Here is a 20,870-nt window from a genome sequence, read left to right on the forward strand (position 1 = left end):
ATCTATTTCGTATGTGTGTTGTACAATGAAGTATAAAGGGCTTAAGTGGTTAAGCATTTATCTATTCTAGTGGTGCTACAGTTTACTATGGCACAGTGGCAACTATGTATTTTTACCCACACGCAAGACAGTAAACAACACTAATAGATAGTAGTAGAAAAATAAAACGCAACCACTGACTCATTCATGATTTCATCAGACCATACGCACGCACGCACGCATACAATAAACCTACCCATTGATAATCTCTTTATTCTCTCCTCTAATGAAGTACTCCTGTTCTGGGGTGATGATGACGAGAGCATTCTTCTGGCCCGTCTTGGGCTCGGCGTCGATGACATCTGTACAAAGGTTCATGTTCACCGTGCCCTGAGGCAGCGTGCTTGGCTGGGGGAGAAACAACATCACGTTAAAACGACCTGACTTTATGCATGTATGCCTCATTGTGTTATCCTTGAATTAACCCATTAATACCTGGAACGCATCTGTGTCACTTTAGATTTCTTTGGCTATTCAAAAATAGCAGATATACAAGCTCATAGCGCGGCACTCGGTGCCGCGCTATGAGCTTGTAGATCTGCTATTTTTGAAAAATCATGAATTTTTTTCCCCAAGATTTCTTTCCAAAAACTGTTAGGATTTAGAAAACATTTTTAAAAATCGCCTCAGGTCTTAAAGGGTTAAGAGGTAGCAGAGACGCTCGCAGCGCTCTGTTGCCACACGTCAGGACGGCTGCAAAAGGTAAACACTGATATCATTCCATATGTTTCAAAACCAAACAGAGAAAAGTTGAAGGAGAAAGGTGCAATTCAGATCAGAAACAATGCATCATTTGACAGAACTTGCTAACTGAGTAACACACTGTGTTTTCACACTTTTCTGTGCTTAGCCTCAGGCTGAGGATAGCCCAGGGCTGGCTTAGGAGGTGTTCCCCAGATTTTATGCAGACCCAGAGCTTACTCAGTACAAGCCTTGGGCTAGACACGTGATTGGTCAATGACAATTGTTATTGTAGTTATCAGCCTGCGTTCACACTAGCCATTTAGGGGCAACGTTTTCAGCAATTTCGGGATTTAGTGTTAACTGTGCTCCACAGCAAAGCCAGCAAGCCCAGGACTAAACGTGCCGCTAGCCCACTTCAAAATATGGCAGTGTGAACATTCCCCGGGGCTAAGTGGAGTGTGAAAGTGACTGTTTCTCTGTCAGTCCTTCATTCCTCCTTTACCATTCTTGCTCAGGGGACACATCAGGGCTATCAGGCCCCTCTACTGTAAGGTCACACCGCTGTTATCAACAGGTCACCATGGCAACTGGGGAAATCCTTTCAGTTGTAGCGCCTTCTGAGTGAATAGAAGGGACGGCAGCACTGGAAGCTGGACCAAAGCGGCTTTGTGTGTGTGTGTGTGTGTGTGTGTGTGTGTGTGTGTGTGTGTGTGTGTGTGTGTGTGTGTGTGTGTGTGTGTGTGTGTGTGTGTGTGTGTGTGTGTGTGTGTGTGTGTGTGTGTGTGTGTGTGTGTGTGTGTGGCTGTGTGCCTACATCTGTGTGTTTGTACACCAGCTGAGAGATACAGAGCATGATCTTTATAATTCTTTTCAGAGAAGCCTAGAGTGCCTAGAGTAGACTGACCATATGATAGTAATCCACCCCGTTCCATGTTTTGATGGATTTACTATGCTGCACAATATGTTCCAATAAAAACATAATGCCAATCTGTTCCATATTCCTTGGTCATATGGTCATATGTTGCAATCAGTGGAACCAAAAACTTGTCCGAAGAGCCCTTGACAATACACAGCACCTACATTTTGTTTCAGGTGGGAAGGGGGGTGGGGATAATAATGATCTCATTGTTATTTCTACCTGATAACGTATTGTCTCGTCAACACAGGCCGGCAGAATTCCCCTAAACTTCCTCTCAGACCCCTTGTACTTTCTTTTACGTCTGGTCTGAATCCTGCAGCGTTATCAGGCATTGCTCTGCCTGCTACAGATGTAAAACAGGTGCCGTTTCTCTCCCAAGCTCCTTTTAAGGCCATTGAACACAGATCCAGCTTTATTAAGATCTGCCAGTAAACCCCCGGGGCTGCCAAATATGGCAATTACAGTGGGTCACACTTAGAACTCAGAGGCTGCAGAAGGACTCCCTCTGCAACAAAAAAAAAAGAGAAGAAAAAAAAATGTACAAAGTTGAGGCAGAGAGGGACATCTAGGCCATTTAGCGATGCAGAGGGCATGGGAGAGAAGTTAAGCTACATCAATGCAACAGTGACCTTCATAGCACTCCATAGAGATTTCAAATTTCTCTTCATTTACACTATGCCATGGATCCTTCTATGTTTTGGGTTCAGGCCGATAAACTTCCAGTAACTATCATTTAAATGTTTTATGGGATTACAGTTTAAAGATATGAAAACATGTATGCTGTGATAATGCATCAACCTAGTGCTGATTCAATCTGCAAGATTTGGACAATTGGTCAAATCTAATGTGCCAATATCACTAAAAGCATAATGTTGATTTGGGAAGGTAGTTGCAGTGAAATTGTTAAAAGTTAGCCTCACATCTACTTGGCAGTGAAGGCCAACGGATGAGGTCAAGGAAAGTCAAACAACACTCAGAACCAGGTGATCCCCAAATCTGATCTGTGGTCAGTTGCTTGTGCTTGATGCAGTTATGGCGAAGGTTAGATTCTGTTAAGTACCGGCTGATCCTGGTCCTGTGTGTGCATAGAAGAGGCAACTGCTGTTGCTTAGAAACAGTTAGCCGCTACTGGCACCAAAACAAAGGAGATTTATCTGCCAAGACTCTGCCATTCAAAGGCAGATGAATTATAGTCTGTTTGATTTCTACACAACAGATTCAATACCATATCCTCCGATTGTGTCTGTCTTCCATGGGGCCAACTATTTTTAGGCTCATGGCGGGATATTATTAAAACCAATGACTTTCTCAGACTCTTTTTGAGAGTTTAGCTTCTATGGGAGCACGACACAAAGAGAGGCTATAAAACATGACAGGAGTTTGAACTGCACAGAAACAATACAAGCATGTTACTCAGTGAAGTCAGATGCATTGTCTACTGTAGAATAAAGCAAGAATGATCTTAAAGTAAAATGACCCATTGAATATGGTGGCACCTTAACTCGGCTACTGCAAGCAATTATCCAATGCCAAAATCTGGGGTATTTTTAATTGCAGCCCAAACCCAATAGTAAACTTGTGAAGCCTTCCCAAAAAAAAAAAAGATTGTAAAAACTGTGAAAAAACCCACTGAGCCAGCTTTAGAATTAAGTGGAGTACACCCACTCTATAAATGATAAATCCTTCAGGAGGCTTTTTATGGGCCAAGCCAGTGGCAAGTCCCGTCAAAGGCCGCCGCGTTAAGACTGTGGACCGGAGGCTGCTGTTTTATATGGCACATGTGCCTCGACACGCAGTGCCCTCCGACAACACTCTTCTTCCAACCCTCAACAGACAGGAACTGCCAGTCTAGCTTCTCCTACCACCACCACCACCACCCCCCTTACTGCTAGAGCTGCTACGGTAGAAATACTTTCCAGGCCATAAAACAGCGTCGTGGATACAAAGACTCAACACCTGGTGGATGTGCCTGGCAGAGGACAGAGAGGTGGTGGGCTTGGTTGATATGTGATGTGACTGGCTAAATGACTGACTGATGGACTGTTCCCATTTCCAGTCAAAGGGTAGAACAGAGGCAGATATGCAGCAAAGCCATGCAGTGTGTGTGATGTGATCCCCCCCGCTTCCCCTGTGTTCTCATGGTCACCGACCCTTCAACCTCGACACTTTCAGGGTGGTCTCGCTTCGTTTCCAGCCTGCCCACTAAACCGGTTTCCCCCCACGACTCAAGTCTCACTTTCACCACCTCTCTCTCTCTCTCCGTTTGACGCCATGCCTTGCGATGAGAGCCTGAATGAGGCCAGATTTTGGGGTCCCATGCCAAATATAATTGACATTAAATAACTGACCCACACAACATTTTAAATTAAGTATTTTAACCCATTAAGACCTGAGGCCGATTCTATAAAATGTCTGTTTTTAGAATCTAAAAAAAAAACTTATGTTACTATGTCAGTGGTTCTCAAACTTTTTCATGTCAAGGACCCCAAAATGTATATGTATTTGGCCAAGGACCCCCATCTCAAAATATTTTGTTCCAGGGACCCCCAGAAGCAAAGATTTGAGTTACAAATGTTCGCTTGAAAAAAAAATATGTTCAAAGATTTGCACACATGTTTACGATTTCTCAAAAATAGCAGATCTACAAGCTCATAGCGCGGCACCGAGCTTGTATATCTGCTATTTTTTAATTGCCAAAGTGTAAAATAATGCTTTTTAGCTCAAATCTAAAAATGACACAGATGCTTCTCCAGGTCTAATGGGTTAAACGTCAATATATGAAAGGAACATTTAACTTTAATTATACAATGAACAAGCAAGCAAACAAATAGACATAAACTGAACTTTATTTTATTTAACAACTTAATACATATTCAAACAGTTTCAAAGATAGCCAATCTACAAGCTCTCAGTGTGTTGCATCGCTATGCATTGTGAGCTAGATCTGCTCATTTCAAAAAGGTTTAAAAGGAAACAAATCGGCTGCATAATTGCCAATACAGATGTCAAAAAAGGCAAATAATGGCCAAACCAATATATCGGTTGGGCTCTACTTGCGATGTTCTGACCCAGTACGTCTAATCATCTGGTTAAACGCACATTGTTAAAATATTCTCAAACTCTCCCAATTATCAGATGCGTTACCACCCCCAATCCCCGGCAGCAACAGACCTGGGCGCTTGCCGTGGCGAGCCGTGTGTGTGTGTGTGGAATGTCTGGGTCTGGGGCGTATGTGACGTTTCCCTGTGGTTTTGGGGGGCTAGCATGCTCCCTTCCTCTCTCTCTCTCTCTCTCTCTCTCTGTAGTCCTGGAACGGAGAGCCTGCTGTAGTTCACCAAATATGGGCATGTGAGAGGAACGCTGCTGAAGACTTGAGAACATCTCTCGCTCTCCTTATGGCTAAAATAGTTCAGCTTTAAGAGGCTACCTCTTCACGTAGAGGCTATGATGCCTTCTGGTCCCCAAAATAGCAGTGTCATCACTCTGTGGTCCTTATACTTTGACAGACCATCGCCATGTGAGAATAGGCCACTCCTTCAGACTAGTATAGGACTCAAGACACTGTCTTGCTTTTCCATCACAACAGAATCGAACAATAAATGGGTAACCGTTTATCATATTCTGATCTGCTGCGCTTCCATCTCTGTGGTCAACATACCAGCCGGTGGCCTAACTCTGACCTTCTCAGCTGGCCAGGAAGGAGCAGAGGAATGACTAACAATCACTTCAGGCGGGATAAGTTGCCTGGTCTTTAGACCATATTGGGTCTGTTCCGCAGACAGTGAAACAAGAAAATCACTGGATGATGCCAAAGCATTCCAGAATAGTTTGACAAAATAAAAAAAATGAAATCTATATCACCTAATAATAACTGGAACACACAAAGGACAACCTTGTCTTGCCCAGTGAAGAACAAGGTTGTCTTTCACAAGAGTAAATTAATTGACCAACTAATAAGTAAATTACAAGTAAGTAATAGCATCAATTTTGCTGACTGAGGTTAATCATCGGTAACATCTTTAGCATTTTCAGCATGTGGCTGGCTTGGTCGTCTTTCGACCATTTGTCTGAGAGGGAAGCGTGAAAGAGTTGATTTGATCATTGGTAATAAAGCCAGTTCTATCGCCGCTCATTCTGCCTACTGAAAGAATACTTTTAGTACATTTAGAAATTCAGTACTGCGTTTTGGCGTACCAGAGATTGGGCATTCCTTACAAAATCGAGCAGGAACAACTATTTCAAACTTGCAACTATCTGTGCACCTTAATTTCAAAGAGACAAAATAACCATGTCAACAAGCTAATTTCAGAGAACCTTGGAGACAACATGATTTACCAAGTAAAAATAAATTAAAATAATCACCCACTTTGAACTCAAAATGGTGAGGCATGCATCTGAGCCATTAGGCTAGTTGAGGTTACCACTGTCAAGGAAACCATCTCTCTGCTCTCAGCTCCTTGGCATGACAGGCTTTGTATGGCATAGGCTCTTGGAGGAGGAATTTCAATGGGTGGGAGAGATATAGTGTGATCAAACGAGGAAAAAGACTGCAAGAGACAGAGAGAGCATGTGGGCGGGTGTCACTTCTTTAAAATCTCTGCACTGTATCTGAGCCAGGGAAGGGGAGGGATATCCGCATTAGACAACGGTGTACATTACCTCAGCCAAAAACAAAACATATTGCAGCTCGGCCTGGACAAACCATTTGGTTAAACAATGAGGACCTCGACGAGAGAATTAAATGTGCAATAGGAGGTTAAAATTTGGGAGCGCGTCTATCCTGAGGGTCCTGCTGCGCAAAGTGGCCATTTTCCTGACCCAGTTTCCCTGCCTTTCCGGAGTGCTCTCAGAGCAGATGAAAAGGCTGGGGGACAATGAGGCCGACAGTTTTGGAATAACCATTACAATGAGAGGAAAACACAGTTACACACCAGCACGGGTGTCACTGGAAACACATAACACACAGTGGAAAACACACGCACGCATGCACGCACACACACACGTTTCTTTTGTCATTAGGTGGCAGATCAATGTCAATATCATGAGATTCAGCAAGGGTGGATTCAAACTACTAAATCTTCTTTCATCAACACCCCCCCCCCAATATGTGAAGCCTCCCCATACCACTGAGCAATGCATCTGACCCCTTGAAGTCCAACTCTCCTAAATTGACCCCACCTTCCCACTCACATGATGCCTCAGCTTCTTTCAAGACATTTTAAAACCATGCTTCTGTATGTCTTCGGCAAGCTAATAGACAGGCAGGCAAGCTACATGGTAACGTGTGGGCCCCAATGTTTATACACAAGCATTCTAATCTCCAGCCTGATCAGCCGGTGTGGGCTTGGTCACCCGTGTCACATTCCCCAGCGACAAACGCCAGCACAAACATGGACTTAGCGTGGGCACCACAGACCATATTCACATGGTAGCCATTTTGCTCCATGTCATACTCAGGCCATGTGAATATGGTCAATAAAGTGACTTTACAGCTCTGCCGCCTCCCTCTTGTTTGCTGGACCGTTCTCATTTCATGCTTATCTCTCTATTGCACCATTTGCCTCTCTATGAACTACTGCGATGTGTTGTTTTCAAGTGATAAAAGTTTCCAGCGAGAAGGTACATTTTCAGCATCACTGGCGGCACAGCCTTACATTTCCCCCGTTAAGATAAGCGCACAGTACAGTCATCAGCTATACCCAGGTGAGACTGATAAGCCGTCTTACAGCTTACAACCGGGCCCCCCACCACAAATTAAGACTGTGATTTCAGTGTAGCGGATGCCGTGCTTACCGATTCGTCCAGGGCGAAGCGCAGGCAGCCATGTTCGTACAGCACAAAGAATCTCCGCTGCCATTTCTGTCAAAATTAAGAAGTCTGTTATTCTGGAGAAGCTGACAGGGCAGCGTAAAAGAAGCTCAGTAAGCAGTAGTCACTTAAATCCCATATCATTTGTTGACCGGAGTCCGCCAGGGGTCTATACTTGCCCCCCTCGTTTTTCGCGTCACACCAAATCTCTTCACTGAATAAATAGCAGATCTACAAGCTCGACCCTTCGCTTGTAGATCTGCTATTTTTGCCAAATGTTTGCCCCAGAATAGGGACATTCGGGTTCATGTGGTTAATGACTCACAAAAGCCAAGATATGCCACCCTAGAAAAAAAGGCAAGGTAATAATAAGATAAGGACACAGAGATTATTTCGTGTCAACGGCCATTAGCCTATATCTCCCATATGGATCAGAATCAGTTAAAGGCTGAAGGTTCAGCCATACTTTTTTTCACAGCAGGAAATGGAGCTCGTGTAACATACCACTAGTCTATCTCAGTGGAGTACAGGAAAAAATGAGCATATGCATGCCCATCCCCCTGCTCCAGTCCACATCTACAACAAATGCACTCTTACCCGGGATCTCTGCATAGGATTGTCAAAGTCAGTTCCCTCGGGGGCCAAGCACAGCCATCCGCCATAAATAGGTTTAGCCTGTAAAAAAAAAAAAAAAACAGAGAGGGGGGGAAAGGGCAATTTAGGCAATCATTAAAACTGGAAGAGAGTGTAACCAGAGGGGGGATGGGATGAGAGAGAGATGGTGAGAGAGTGTGTGTGAGGGAGAGTGTGCAGCCTTTTGGGGCCCAGATGTTGCCTGTCCTCTCCTCTCACGAGGTATTTTTTTGCAACCACACAACAGCCAGTTAGTGAGCCTCTTGGTTTAATCAACTCTTGTTTGATGACACGCTTGGGTGCCTCTCCTTCCCATTTCCTCACAACAGATGAGACCAGAGTGGGGCGTCCAAGTGTGACTGACACCAACAGAGTGCCTATCAGTCGGGAACAAACTCGCAAAAACAATACAATCCTTAATACATGATCACTGGTTCTCCTTCTTGATTTTGTTTAACCATAAACTACCGACATCCAATGGAAACAGAGGACAAGTTCAAAAGACATTGGAAACACAGGGCCGGCGGATAGGAGGAAGGCCTTTTAAAATGCCCAGTCTTTGCTCTCCGTTAAAACCACTTAAATAGAACGACCTATTGACGAATAGCAAAAATAACCAACCTACATGCTCGCAAAGCATTGCAATGCGATGCGTTGTGAGCTCATAGATCTGCTATTTTTGAACAATTGACCTACAACGACATGTCACATGCCCAAAATAGGGATGCCAGGATAAAGGTGTTTTTTCTCTGTGTTGAGTGTTAAACATTGGCAGGCAGCCCTCCTTCTTCCTTGAGCCCCCCCCCTTTGCCAAACTCCAGGTGAATGGCTCACCTGCAGAGCAGAAACATCTGATTATTAGCCCCAGCTACACTATTATTGGCCCTGTTGCGGCTCCGTGTCATCGCATGCCTGCTATAAATCTGTCTTGTTTGAACTTGCATAGATGCACCTATGGGGATAGTCGAGACAGATTTTTTGGAGGGGAGAGAGACCCACATAAATCAAACCTCTCTGCTAATTTGGCAGAGGATGACAAACAATTACATTTAGCCCATCTCTAATGTTTTAATGCACAAAATGGTCTGGAAACCAACGCAAAGGAAAAAGGAAGAAAAGAGAGCGTGAGAGAGAAAAAGCACAAGGGGAGAGCAGCTGTGACAGACACCTGGGGGTGATGGCAGGCCGTTGAGGCAGGGAGAAGCAGCCACAGGGTGTAGGGCATTGGTTCTCAAAGTGGGGTCCGGGGACCCCCAGGGGTCCTTGGGGTGGGTACCAGGGGGGTCCCCAGCTAAATTAGTTAATAAAGCTTCACAAATCATTTTAACCCCTTTATCCATATTTTATACTTTGGCTATTCAAAAATGGCAGATATATAAGCTCATAGCACGGCACCAAGTGCCGCACTGAGCTTGTAAAAAATAAATCTTTGAATACATATATTTTTAAAGCAAACATCTGTAACTCAAATCTTTGCTTCTGGGGGTCCCTGGAACAAAATATTTTGAGATGGGGGTCCGCGGCCAAATACATATCATTTTGGGGGTCCTTGACATGAAAAAGTTTGAGAACCACTGGTGTAGGGGTCCTGCGGTTACGTTTCTGTTTCCTCCCTTAAGCAATCCAGAGGGCCCAAGAAGTGAACTGCTCAACCCCGGGTGCTCGTCTTTTAGCCCGTCCAAATGTTAGCACCAGCAGGTGCACCTAGGTGCTAAGTAACCCTCAGTGGATCTTCACAGGTCCACTTGGGTAAATGTATACTTTATAAAGTCGTACGATGGTGTCGTGCACCGAAAACAGCCGATCTACAAGCTCACAACTGCGTATTTTAGCTTGCTTTGACCATTTTTGCCTATGAAATAAATGTCCCAAATAGGGAGGTTCATGTTTAAAGTGGTTAAATGAATACTGAGGATTTTACAGTGAGGGTGCACATATTCTAGCAGGCGCACACTTGTCGCTTGTCAGGCATAATATGAGTGACAATGACAAACACAGCTGGGTGTGACACGCCAGAAGGGAACCATGCGAAAGTCATTCCACTACCACAACAGTGATTCTAAATACTAGCATCCCTCCACCCGCTGGCACTGTGTTGGGCAGTCAAGAGTATAAGCTACTGGCTATTTGGCATAAAAAGTTGGCGGCGCCAATCATTCCATGATGCCAACATTGGGAATAGTCTGCAGGCTTTAGCTGCCTTGGAACATTTGGAATGTGTTAATTCTAAAGGCTCTTTAAGGCCAAGACTTTGCCTCAAATTCAAACTGCTGCCTGCAAGCCCACGGAGTGCAAGGTTGAGCAGAAACCTCTGGGAAGCTCGGCTCCAGTTTCCCCCGATGGATCCCACACTTCCCCTTACAAACGCTTCCTCCTTTTCCCTCGCTCGCTTACTCACTCCTACTCTCACCTCGACTACTACCCCATCCCAGACTCCCTCGGTTTCTCTCACGCATCCTGTCTCGCAGACACAGACTTTTAGACTGTATCCTCCATCATAGCCCTGCCTCCCACCACCCCTACCATGAAGTACGATTACTTTCCTCGCTCGCATGGGGAGGAACCTCAAAGCCCGAGGATGATCTCAATCCCTCTGTGGACAAATCATTCATGTGACAAACTGAAAACCATAGCAACAAATTCAACAAATTCGTGCCTTAGGTCTTGTAAGAGTACACAAGCTGAAATACAGGAATGTGCTCAGGCCGCGTCCCCTCCCCCGGTTCAACCTTATGTCCTAGTAGTGTTAAACAAAGAGATTGTTTATATTGGATACTGTTCTTCCGATATTCGCAGCCTTCCCTTCGGATAACTTTTCCATGTGGGCTATCTATGTCAATGTTGCATTCATAGCACCAGCTCTATCAAACGAGTAGTGGGAGGCGAATGAAAAGAAAAGAAAAGCGGGGGGGGGGGGGGGGGGGGGGGGGGGGGGGGCGCTTAAACTAGCAATTTCAGCTCCCTTCGAGTCCCAAATAACTTGCTCAAATTCACTTAGCCTAATGAGCCATTCATGGTGTTTTAACAGCATTACACTGCAGTGCTGAAGCTTTCTTCTCACTTGCTTATTGAGTTTATCGCTGGCTGAGAGGCTTGAGGTCTTCCTAGTCAGCCTGTAACAGTCTCCATCCACTGGTCACATTCTCGCTCACAAAAAAAAAAAACGTGTTTTATACATGTCCAACATGTCTGGGAACTTTAACACCGACAGCTCACGTGTTGCACAAATTTAAGCCAGGGGTTATAGCAATACATTTTGTAGACTGTCCGCTAGTGACTGTTGATAACAACCCTGATTATACCAATGGTTCTCAAACGTTTTTATTCAAGGGCCCTCCTCAACTCTGACAGTATACAAATGGAACCAAATGGACCTGCTACAGACTTGTAAGGGTCAATTTATAATCCCCTGAAAGTCCCTGGACCCCACTTTGAGAACCACTGCTATATACAAATGTATTGCATGCTGCTACAATTGTAATAGTGTTTTATCACTGTATGCTGGGTTAACAAGGCATTTTGTGAAGAAGACTAAAGAACTGAGCCCGCAGATCTCACGCAATGACGCAGACAAGTACAGTATACAGCCTTTCTGGTTCCTTGGATGGATGTCATCATCAATGCTTTTAGAGAGAGTGAGGGCTGGGTCACAGGGGATTATAGGAAGTGATGTAATCCTAAAATGCTTGCTCTGAATCAGAAGTCTTGGATCTGAAGGGTTAACCTGCAATAAAACACTAGCAGATCCACACAAAGTATAGACACAGGGAGAGGAGAGGATGCTGACGTTGCCGTTTGGCTCTTAAGCCATGTTCAAGGGCCCATCTGGACCTCATCGCCTGGGATCAATTACAGGATACAACAGAGAGACTAAACTAATGATCTGGGAGAGAGAGAGAGAGAGAGAGTGAACGCAGGCGAGAGAGACTGAAAGGAAAGCTTGTGTATAACTCAATCTCCATAGTTTTGATGAAGGGCGCTCCTTCTCTTTATGGCTGCTGCACTCATAGCCGATGGTGACACCCCAGCAGGCTAAACAGTGCAGAGCTGACATTGCCAGAGTTTAGCCGAGCTACAGGAATTCCCTTTCAACAACATGCCTGTCACATGGGTAAAGAAACAAGTGGGTTGCTTAGAATCAGAGACAAATCAATGAATGAAAGAAATAGACAGCTTGTGTTTTGGCCAAAACAATAAAGCACTCCACTCTTCCTTCACTGTCTCTGCATCTTGGCTTGTTGTTTATTACTGGCACACAAGCACATAACAACAACTGATCCCACCAGACTCTCTTTTACAGTCTCTATCCAAACTTAGCCCTGAAACATGACTGTCATACCATGACAGTCATGGTGCCGAGTCCCCCTGGTCTAAAGTTGTGTTCGATTTTTTCACATTGCCATCTCTCACATAAACATAAACGTTCAGATTTCAAATATAAAGTGCTTACCACCGAGCCACGGATGTTACAAGGCGATGCGGACCGCGATGAGTACCCGTATCTCCCGTATTGTTCAATAAAAAGCATTTTAATCCCATCGCCGGCCATTTTCTTTTTTTGATTTTTTTTGTTTTGTAATGTATCAGAGTGCAATACACCTCCCAACCATTAGTGTCGCATGGTTGAAAGTATCGGAGACAATTTGGAGAAAATGGCTGGCGATGGGATTAAAATGCTTTTTATTGAACAATACGGGAGATACGGGTACTCATCGCGGTCCGCATCGCCTTGTAACATCCGTGGCTCGGTGGTAAGCACTTTATATTTGAAATCTGAACGTTTATGTTTATGTGAGAGATGGCAATGTGAAAAAATCGAACACAACTTTAGACCAGGGGGACTCGGCACCATGACGCTTGTATACAAGCGTCATGTGAACCATGGCTATATCCAAACTATACTGTAGCCTACTGCCTAGCCCAGATATCTAACCATCTAACCATTTTCTCAATTACAAAGTGCTTTATGGATAATGGGCTATAAAAACGAGAGCTGATTGTTGTAGCTCGACTACATTCTCGTGAACTTGACAAGCTGGTTAACACTGTAATCAGGTTACTGTTGTCAGCTAATTGTTACTTTTGACTGACGTTTGGCAGGGACATATCATGTCATGCATCCTGAAATGTAACTCCCCGTTTGTTGCGACTGCCACGGGGTGTTAAAAGATACAACATGTTATGCAAAAATAAACACAATCAACGCTGCAATTATAGGCCTAACTTGTAGTAGCCTACGTACCTGGTTCAAATCGCTGTCCGTCAAGAGATGCAGCTCTCGTGGTTTGAAACAGTTCTGACATTTGCTCTTGTTAAAAATGTTCGCCTGGAACTTCCTACAGGGGTTTTCTTTTGCAGCAGACATGGTCTGCCGTTTCTTTCCCACCTCTGGTCAAAGTAACCCGATAATAGTTTCTTCTGACAACTCTATGCTGCAGCTGTGTGTGTGCAATGCAACCCCCCCGGGTTGTTCTTCTTGTGCGTTTCTTTTCTTTTATCCAAATGTGGTGAACATCAACAACTGCTTAGCCATCCATCCAAATGCATCATTCCAGGGTTTTTTTTAATCGTGCACGACCACCACAGTTCAAAACAAACGCTTGCTTGTTGACTTGTATCCAAGTATTATCATCATTATTCCCCCAATAAATGATGAGTGGCCATTATCATTAAAAGCCAGCCTGCTGGGGGGTGGGTGATGATGAACGCCTCTCAGTCAGTCCATGGCCTCCTGCACCCCACAAAGCCCAGTGGCGACAGACACACAGCAGAGGTGGCTAGTAGTAAACTAGCTAGCTCGCTAGCCCAAGAGATCAATAACGACAAAGCCACAAAAACACCAGGGCCGAGGAGGAGGCGTCCGCCTCGAACTCCATGAAAAGTGGGAAACAAATCCGCCCAAGAACGGAGCTCTCTCTCCAGTCGGCTACAGAAGTCCCTCTCCAGTCGGATATAGCAGTCTCCAGTCGGCTACAGCAGGCTGCTATCCCCCCCTGTACGGTCGTTCCTCCTCCAAGGAACGGAGTTGTGTTGACCCACCGACGGACCGCTCCTCCTCCTCCTCCTCCTCCTCCTTCTGCTCCTGCTAGCTCGTTGAGCTAGTAGCTTGCAAGCTTGGCTAATAATGAAACCCTGTTTGGGTTTAAAAAGGAGCCCAAGAAACAAAAACAAATGCTACCGACTCCCTCTCGTGCTTTCCATACGGTCTGCAGAGAAAGAACCCCCCCGTCCCCCGATCACTACTGACGCCAAATACGTTGATATTTGGGGTTGGGTTCCATTCCCTGGTTTTTGGGTTAGTTAGCACTACGTTCAGCAGCACCACGGTGGTTTTATTTTTCTTCCTTTTCTCGGGGCTGACTGAGTTCTTCTTTCCAGTGTTGCCAGGCTTTGCGGGAGAAAAACAAGCAACCAGGTCTATGAAAACAACACCAAAAGAAGATGAAAATAGCCGACAAGCTCACAAGCGTTATGAGCTTGTAGATCTGCTATTATTAGTATTATTATTATCTCAACACCAATTTTGGGGTACGAATCTTGTATGTGGGTCCCTGGCATAACATAATTTTATTTTCTGAGGGGGTCTGCAGAGTCAGACAAATACATATTAATTGGTGTCCTTGACTTGAAAATGTTTGAAAACAAGGAATTAGGAAACAAGGCCAAATAAGCAACTACACTTTAGAAACGAGCCCAAATAAGCAATTACTAAACAAGCCCAAAAAAACGCAACCCGCAACTACAAGCAACTTTACAGAAAAATAAGCCCAAATTCGCTTATAATAAGCGGACATGGCAACGCTGCTTCTTTCCCAGTGGATGGAGGTCGCAGATTTGCTGTTGGAATTTTACGGGATCTCGCGGTATTTGCTCCACTGTCACCGCCCACCGAGCACCGAATATATACTCCGCAGTACGACGGTGTCGCTTGCCCCCCTAAAAAATATTGATTGATTGATTTACTTCTTTTTGGTGAGCGACACGAGATGGAGTTAATAAATAATGCAATTGAATTTTTGATTTGAAAAGTTGATATAATATGAAGTGGTCTGGTCTACTGTCTGTCATCACCAAATCTTTCAATGGATTATGGACACACTGTGGGATGCTGTCTATGGATGTTTTAAAATGCAAAGTAAATAAGTTATTCTTCTGAACAAACTGAGGGGTGAAAAATGAAAGGTTCATTTATTTAAGATTTCAGTCAGGGATGTAATCATTGAGCTATGGATGTAATTGGCAATAATAGTCTCGTTCTCTTTCTCCCTATTTCAGTGACCCATGCATAAGAATTGTAACTTTCTATCCACAGTTGTATTGACTTAAAAGCTGGTTTAGTCAAACAAAGAGCTATAAGCATTTCTAAAACTTGGGGGTGGGGGGCAATAGGGGCCTACCCTTAGGAGTTTGAGTTTGGGGACATATATATAGTTGGTGATTGATATCTAGACAAGGCGTTGACTAAAATACCTTCAACACCAAGTGCAACTCTTATTTCTAGTCAGGGGGGGGTTAGGGCTCATCTGAGGACGACCTAGAGGGAGTTGGGCCTCCATTTGTTGTCCACTCACTCATGTTGGCAACAAGGAGGCATGCCTTAAATACTATACACCACATAACGTGTATTAATGGCTGACTCTAGCACAGGCTATTATAAGCATCAGGTTCCACTAGCCCACAGTGGGTCAGGCAGGCAGAGAGTGGGTGAGAGAGCTATGTGAGCTGACAAGAGACACAGAGGGAGAAGGGCTAATTCTCTGTTACCTAACTAAACCCGGAAAACATCAGCCATTCCCGGTGAAGGATTAGTTCCCTGCCCCATGCTGTAAGTGACCCAAGAATAACAGAGATTACATGTGTGTCTGCTGTGTGGTGTGGTGTGTGTGCTGTGTTGCTATAGATGTGTGCTCATCATCAGTCGGCCTACTGACTGACCCTCTGGGACCTGGTAGCCCAAACCAGGGGGTTGATTTGGGAATTGGGTCTTCAGGGGGATTTACAGTATTTGTAGGTAATACATCATATTTATGGTTCTGACTGTAGGCTGGGTTAATGTGTTTTCACCAGTAAATCAAGACAAGGAAGGTCCTTTCTTGATTGTGCACGTGAACTTTAGTTTAGTTTAGTTTAGTTTAGTTTAGTTTAGTTTAGTTTAGTTTAGTTTAGTTTAGTTTAGTTTCCGAAAGGCTGCCCCCCTTGGGGTATATCCAATGACAATATCCTGGAGGTGACTTAATGTAGTGCAAGCGATTCTGCTGTGGCAGATTAGAATATATATTTAGCTGTTCTCTTCAGACACACTTTACATGGTAAGAGCAATAGCAGGGCCACCAGACACACGTTGTACCCACATACGGTACTTTGGAGTTTATTACCATTATACTACCTTACATGAAATTATTCTGAATCCACTTTTACTTTGCTCCATAGATAAAGCCAGCGAAATGAAATCAATACTGACATGCAGAACTAAAAGGTCTAGGCAGGGCATGCAAAGTGCACAGCGGGCTGTGAGACTTCTCCTTTGGCACACATATCTATCACTGGGAAGTGCACAGTATCTGGTCTGCTGCTACAGAACACAGTGAATGTTCCATAAGTTGAAACGTGACCTACATTTCACCCTGATGTCACCCATGCTTATCTGAATAGGACCTGTCAAGTGTATAGTCTCGAGTTGGACACACGAGAGAACTGTATTGTTTCGTTGCCTGCGGCTTACTCCTCAGCCACTGTGGAAACACACAGGATAGTGGCTCATCATCTTGAGAACACAATTGTATTTGACAGCACATGCTGATATTGCTCTATGGAGTTTTCATTAAAGAAGATGGATGATGCTTTTTTGGCATTACAGCAATGTACAGAACAGATAAGCCGCACCTCAAAATAGCTTTATGGTAGGATTCTGGTTCTTGTCTCAACACCTGATCCTTGACTGGGTTATTGCTGTTCTAGAATGCAGGTCAATAGGTGTGTTGTGTATTTATTGCTTATATTGGATCCTCTGTCTCCCTTACAGATCATGAGTTTCTCCTCTGTGTTTGTGCTGCCCCTGCTGATAGTGGTAGCAGCAGGGATATACTACATATACAATGAGGTCATGCGGTTCATGTCAAAGTCCTTGGTGCGGAACAAAGTGGTGGTGATCACAGACGCTGTGTCAGGGGTTGGGACTGGTAAATAACTTTTCATGATGCCATGATTCGACTTTGAAAAATAGTTTCTAATGCAGTTGTAGAATGGATAACAAGGTTATTGTACACAATGAGCCAAATATTATTTTCTTTTCCTCTCCTGATGTCATTTCAGTTGTTGTTTTTACTTTTTATTCCTATTTAGCCTGTGCCCATATCCTCCATAAGGGAGGTGCCAGACTGATCCTGTGTGGGATGAGCTGGGATAAGCTTGAGTCTCTATTTGACTCATTGACCAGAGATGCTGATCCCAGCCAGGTGAGGCAACCAGATAAAAAAAATACAGTTTCAGCATGTCCATCCTTGTTTGAATAAGCACAAAAAAAGTGATTCTTCATATAGCCAAGTTTCCCATGCTTTTGCAAACTCCCTGAATGAGGAAAAAGTATACATTGCAGCCATTGATCCAAAGAAAGAACTTATACAACACTAGATCATCAAAGAGCTAGAGTAGACCTTCACGATATCACACTCAGTCTCAATTGTGCAGCTTTTTCAGATCGATAAACCAAAAACCCACCGGAATGTCAGTGAGGGATCAATGGATGACACAAGGTGTCCGTGGTGGGTTCTTAGAAAAAGACATAGCACATTCGGTCACTGCTTTTATCATAATCCTCTCCTCTACCTATCACGTCACAGACCACCCCTTCCTCCTCTGGTCACACACAATAGTAGGATATCCTTTCTGACAGTGTCCACTGTCCACTGGGCATTTCCTGTACACAAGCCAGAGCAGATATAGGATATGTGTGTATATAGGAAATAAAAGCAGATGTTACTAAAACAGACACTAATATTATCCAATGAGAAAACATATGAGCATTATACCTGTCAGTATGCAACATGGAACAAAAACCTAAATCTAATTGATTAGCAACTATTTTCATAGTTTTTGCCCCCATATATTAACCACATGAACCCTAGCGACCCTACTCTGGGGCAAACATCATTTTGTGATGCATTGTGAGCTTGTAGATCTGTTATTTTCGGTGAAAATATTTAGCGTAGAGGTCAGCTAAGTATAGGGTTCAAGTGGTACCCATAAAACATACCTTCCTTGTTTTTTATTTCCCTAGACGTTCATGCCCAAGCTTGTGATCCTGGACTTTAGTGACATGGACAGCATGCCAGAGGTGGTGAATGAGGTGGTTGAGTGTTATGGCTGTGTGGACGTGTTGATCTGCAATAGCAGCATGAAGCTGAAGGCCCCCGTGCAGAGCGTCTCTCTCGAACTGGACAGAAACATCATGGACATCAACTATTTTGGCCCCAGCACTCTGGCCAAAGGTAGACACACCAGAGACAATTTGCCCAATTCACCACAAACACATTGCGTTTCTGTGTGCATTCCTGTGTTATTGATGTCTTTTTCAGCCAATAATGATTGCTTAATGAGGCGTTAATTCTGAGTGAATCATGATACAGGTGTGCTCCCGACAATGATGTCCAGAAGATCAGGACACATCATATTGGTCAACAGCATTCAGGGTAGACTGGCAGTCCCTTTCAGAAGCTCCTGTAAGTTTTCGTAAAACTGTTTTCATCATTTGCTAAGACAGCTCCTCTTCCTATTATATCAAAATTGGCTACCGGGAGGATCGGCCAGCAGACCTCGGCCACGTCACTCTGACTCAGACATGACATAACCATAAACAAACAAGATACGGCCATATATAGGCAGGACAATGGACTCAAGGGAGTGCGGTGCCAACTGCCGAGTCGTTCGGATATCCGGTTGTCCAGAACCGCTGATACGACCAATATGTCGATATATGGGCATGCCAATACAAGGTATGGGCATATACTAATGACATCAGGGATCTCCATATATGGGCATGAAAGCGACACAGACAGACGGGTACTCTGACAAAGCCCCCGACACTGTGACTCAGACATATTGGTCTGATCGGCGGTGCGACGTAGAACTTTAGATATGAAAATATAGACACCCCATTTGTACTACACATACTGTAAATAAGAGACTACAGCCTGTCAGAATTTCAAACATGAACTACAAGTTCTCAGTGTGTGGTGCAACAGGCACAAAGAATTCCTGTGGTGAGACAGATAACAATTAGACACGGTGTCTCCTTTGCAATGTATGGAATGAAGTTGCGTTATGGGTGAGTCAAAGCTCTTTTGTGTTCACGCGTGTGTGTGTGTCTATGTGTGTTTATGTATGTCTTTTTAGATGCGGCCTCCAAGCATGCAGCACAAGCCTTCTTTGACTGCTTGCGTGCTGAAGTGGATGAGTATGGTATAACTGTCAGCACCATAAGTCACACCTTCATCAATAGCAGTGCCATTCCTCCATCCGACACACCTGTACTCAGCCTAAACAACTTGAAACCATGTGAGTATAAAGCCTAATTTATGTCGCTTGCCAAATGTAGCTGACTTTGAACTGAAAAAAGCAACGCGCTATTTTTACAGTGTGGATCTGCAAGGAATCTAGCAGAGTCTGTCTATGCCTCTGGAGCTAATATCACAAACCGCTTGACCGATCAGCGCCAACTTAATTGCGCACTTAGGCCACAGAAATACCTCCAATTTATATTGTTTTAACTTTCATTTATAATGGAAATCAATGGGCTCTGTTTGAAACCTTGCCCACATTTGGATTCATATACTGTACGTCTTAGATATGTCATAGATCCCATGTGGTTCCCAAGATCCACAGATTCCACACACGCTTACATTTTTGGCAAGTAACGTGTCACGTGGTTGTTGTTCAAAGCACAGACTCAACATGTAATAATGACGCGTGCAAAATCATTATACAGGTACACAACACAAATATATGGAGTCCACATATGAATATTGTTATTGTTTTTGGCTAAATTGAACTTTTTTTTCTTCCTGCTACAGTCATTACCAGCGTTATTGCTAACCAGTTGACCAATGGTGTGGGCCCATCGGTCCTGGCCAATGAGATTGTGCAGACTGTGAACAGGAAGAGGAAAGAGGTTCTGCTGTCCCACCCCATCCCCAGGGTGGCTCTCTACCTCCGCTCACTCTTCCCATCCTTCCTATTTTCTGTGGTGGCTGCAGGAGTGAAGGACTCAGCTTTGGCTGAGCAGATGCAGTAGGAGAAGGGCAGAAGCTAGAGGGAAAGAAAACAAACAGCCTATATCTTAAATACATCCCCATTGTTAATCTAACTCTGAAAGTGTACACATGGAACCATTGCGGTTCCATTGTTCATTCTGAACCTGTAAGATTTTAATGCATCGGTTTGGAATGTTCACACAAATGTAAGGATGTTGTCTTAATTGATTTCCCCATGCAGCATATCAAAATGATTGCACATTGAAATAAAGAGTTTAAGTTGTACAGTTTAGGCTTATGGTTAGTTAGATTAAGGGAAATTGAGTATGTTGTGTTTTTTATTTGGCCATTACAAATGATGTGTAATGCTTGAGAATTAAGTTGGTCTCAGATAGTAAATCAGGTCACTTTAGCTGAAGATAAATCCTATTATGACAGATTATATGTCCATTCTAATTTTCCCATAGTATCACAAAGCATGGTTTTGTTGAAATGTGTATTTGGCCCAAGATGGATTATAATTCCAAGGTATTTAATCT

The 20,870-nt window shown here is 44.0% G+C and overlaps 2 protein-coding genes across 5 annotated transcripts in view; one reads left to right on the forward strand and one right to left on the reverse strand.

Moving 5' to 3' along the window:
* LOC308105391 (myosin phosphatase Rho interacting protein) overlaps positions 1-14,418 on the reverse strand; it is a 38,907-nt gene extending 24,489 nt beyond the window's left edge. For all 4 annotated transcript variants that reach the window (XM_080456086.1, XM_080456085.1, XM_080456083.1 and 1 more), the window contains exons 1-4: positions 13,326-14,418; positions 8,048-8,125; positions 7,436-7,501; positions 236-387 (exon numbers count right to left, since the gene is read on the reverse strand). In XM_080456086.1, the coding sequence (XP_080312212.1) occupies positions 236-387; positions 7,436-7,501; positions 8,048-8,125; positions 13,326-13,448 (419 nt within the window). In that variant the 5' untranslated portion in view covers positions 13,449-14,418. The remainder of the gene's footprint in view (positions 1-235; positions 388-7,435; positions 7,502-8,047; positions 8,126-13,325) is intronic.
* Positions 14,419-15,748: 1,330 nt separating this feature from the next.
* Positions 15,749-20,619, forward strand: dhrs7cb (dehydrogenase/reductase (SDR family) member 7Cb). Its single transcript, XM_080454986.1, has 7 exons — positions 15,749-15,908; positions 17,106-17,262; positions 17,426-17,538; positions 18,360-18,570; positions 18,709-18,801; positions 19,475-19,636; positions 20,152-20,619. Exons 2-7 carry the CDS (start codon positions 17,109-17,111, stop codon positions 20,370-20,372), a joined length of 954 nt encoding a protein of 317 aa, XP_080311112.1. The 5' UTR covers positions 15,749-15,908; positions 17,106-17,108; the 3' UTR covers positions 20,373-20,619.
* The last annotated feature ends 251 nt before the right edge of the window (positions 20,620-20,870 follow it).

The sequence above is a fragment of the Gymnoscopelus braueri genome, assembly GCF_963280865.1.
Source record: "Gymnoscopelus braueri genome assembly, chromosome: 17".
Taxonomy (NCBI): domain Eukaryota; kingdom Metazoa; phylum Chordata; class Actinopteri; order Myctophiformes; family Myctophidae; genus Gymnoscopelus; species Gymnoscopelus braueri.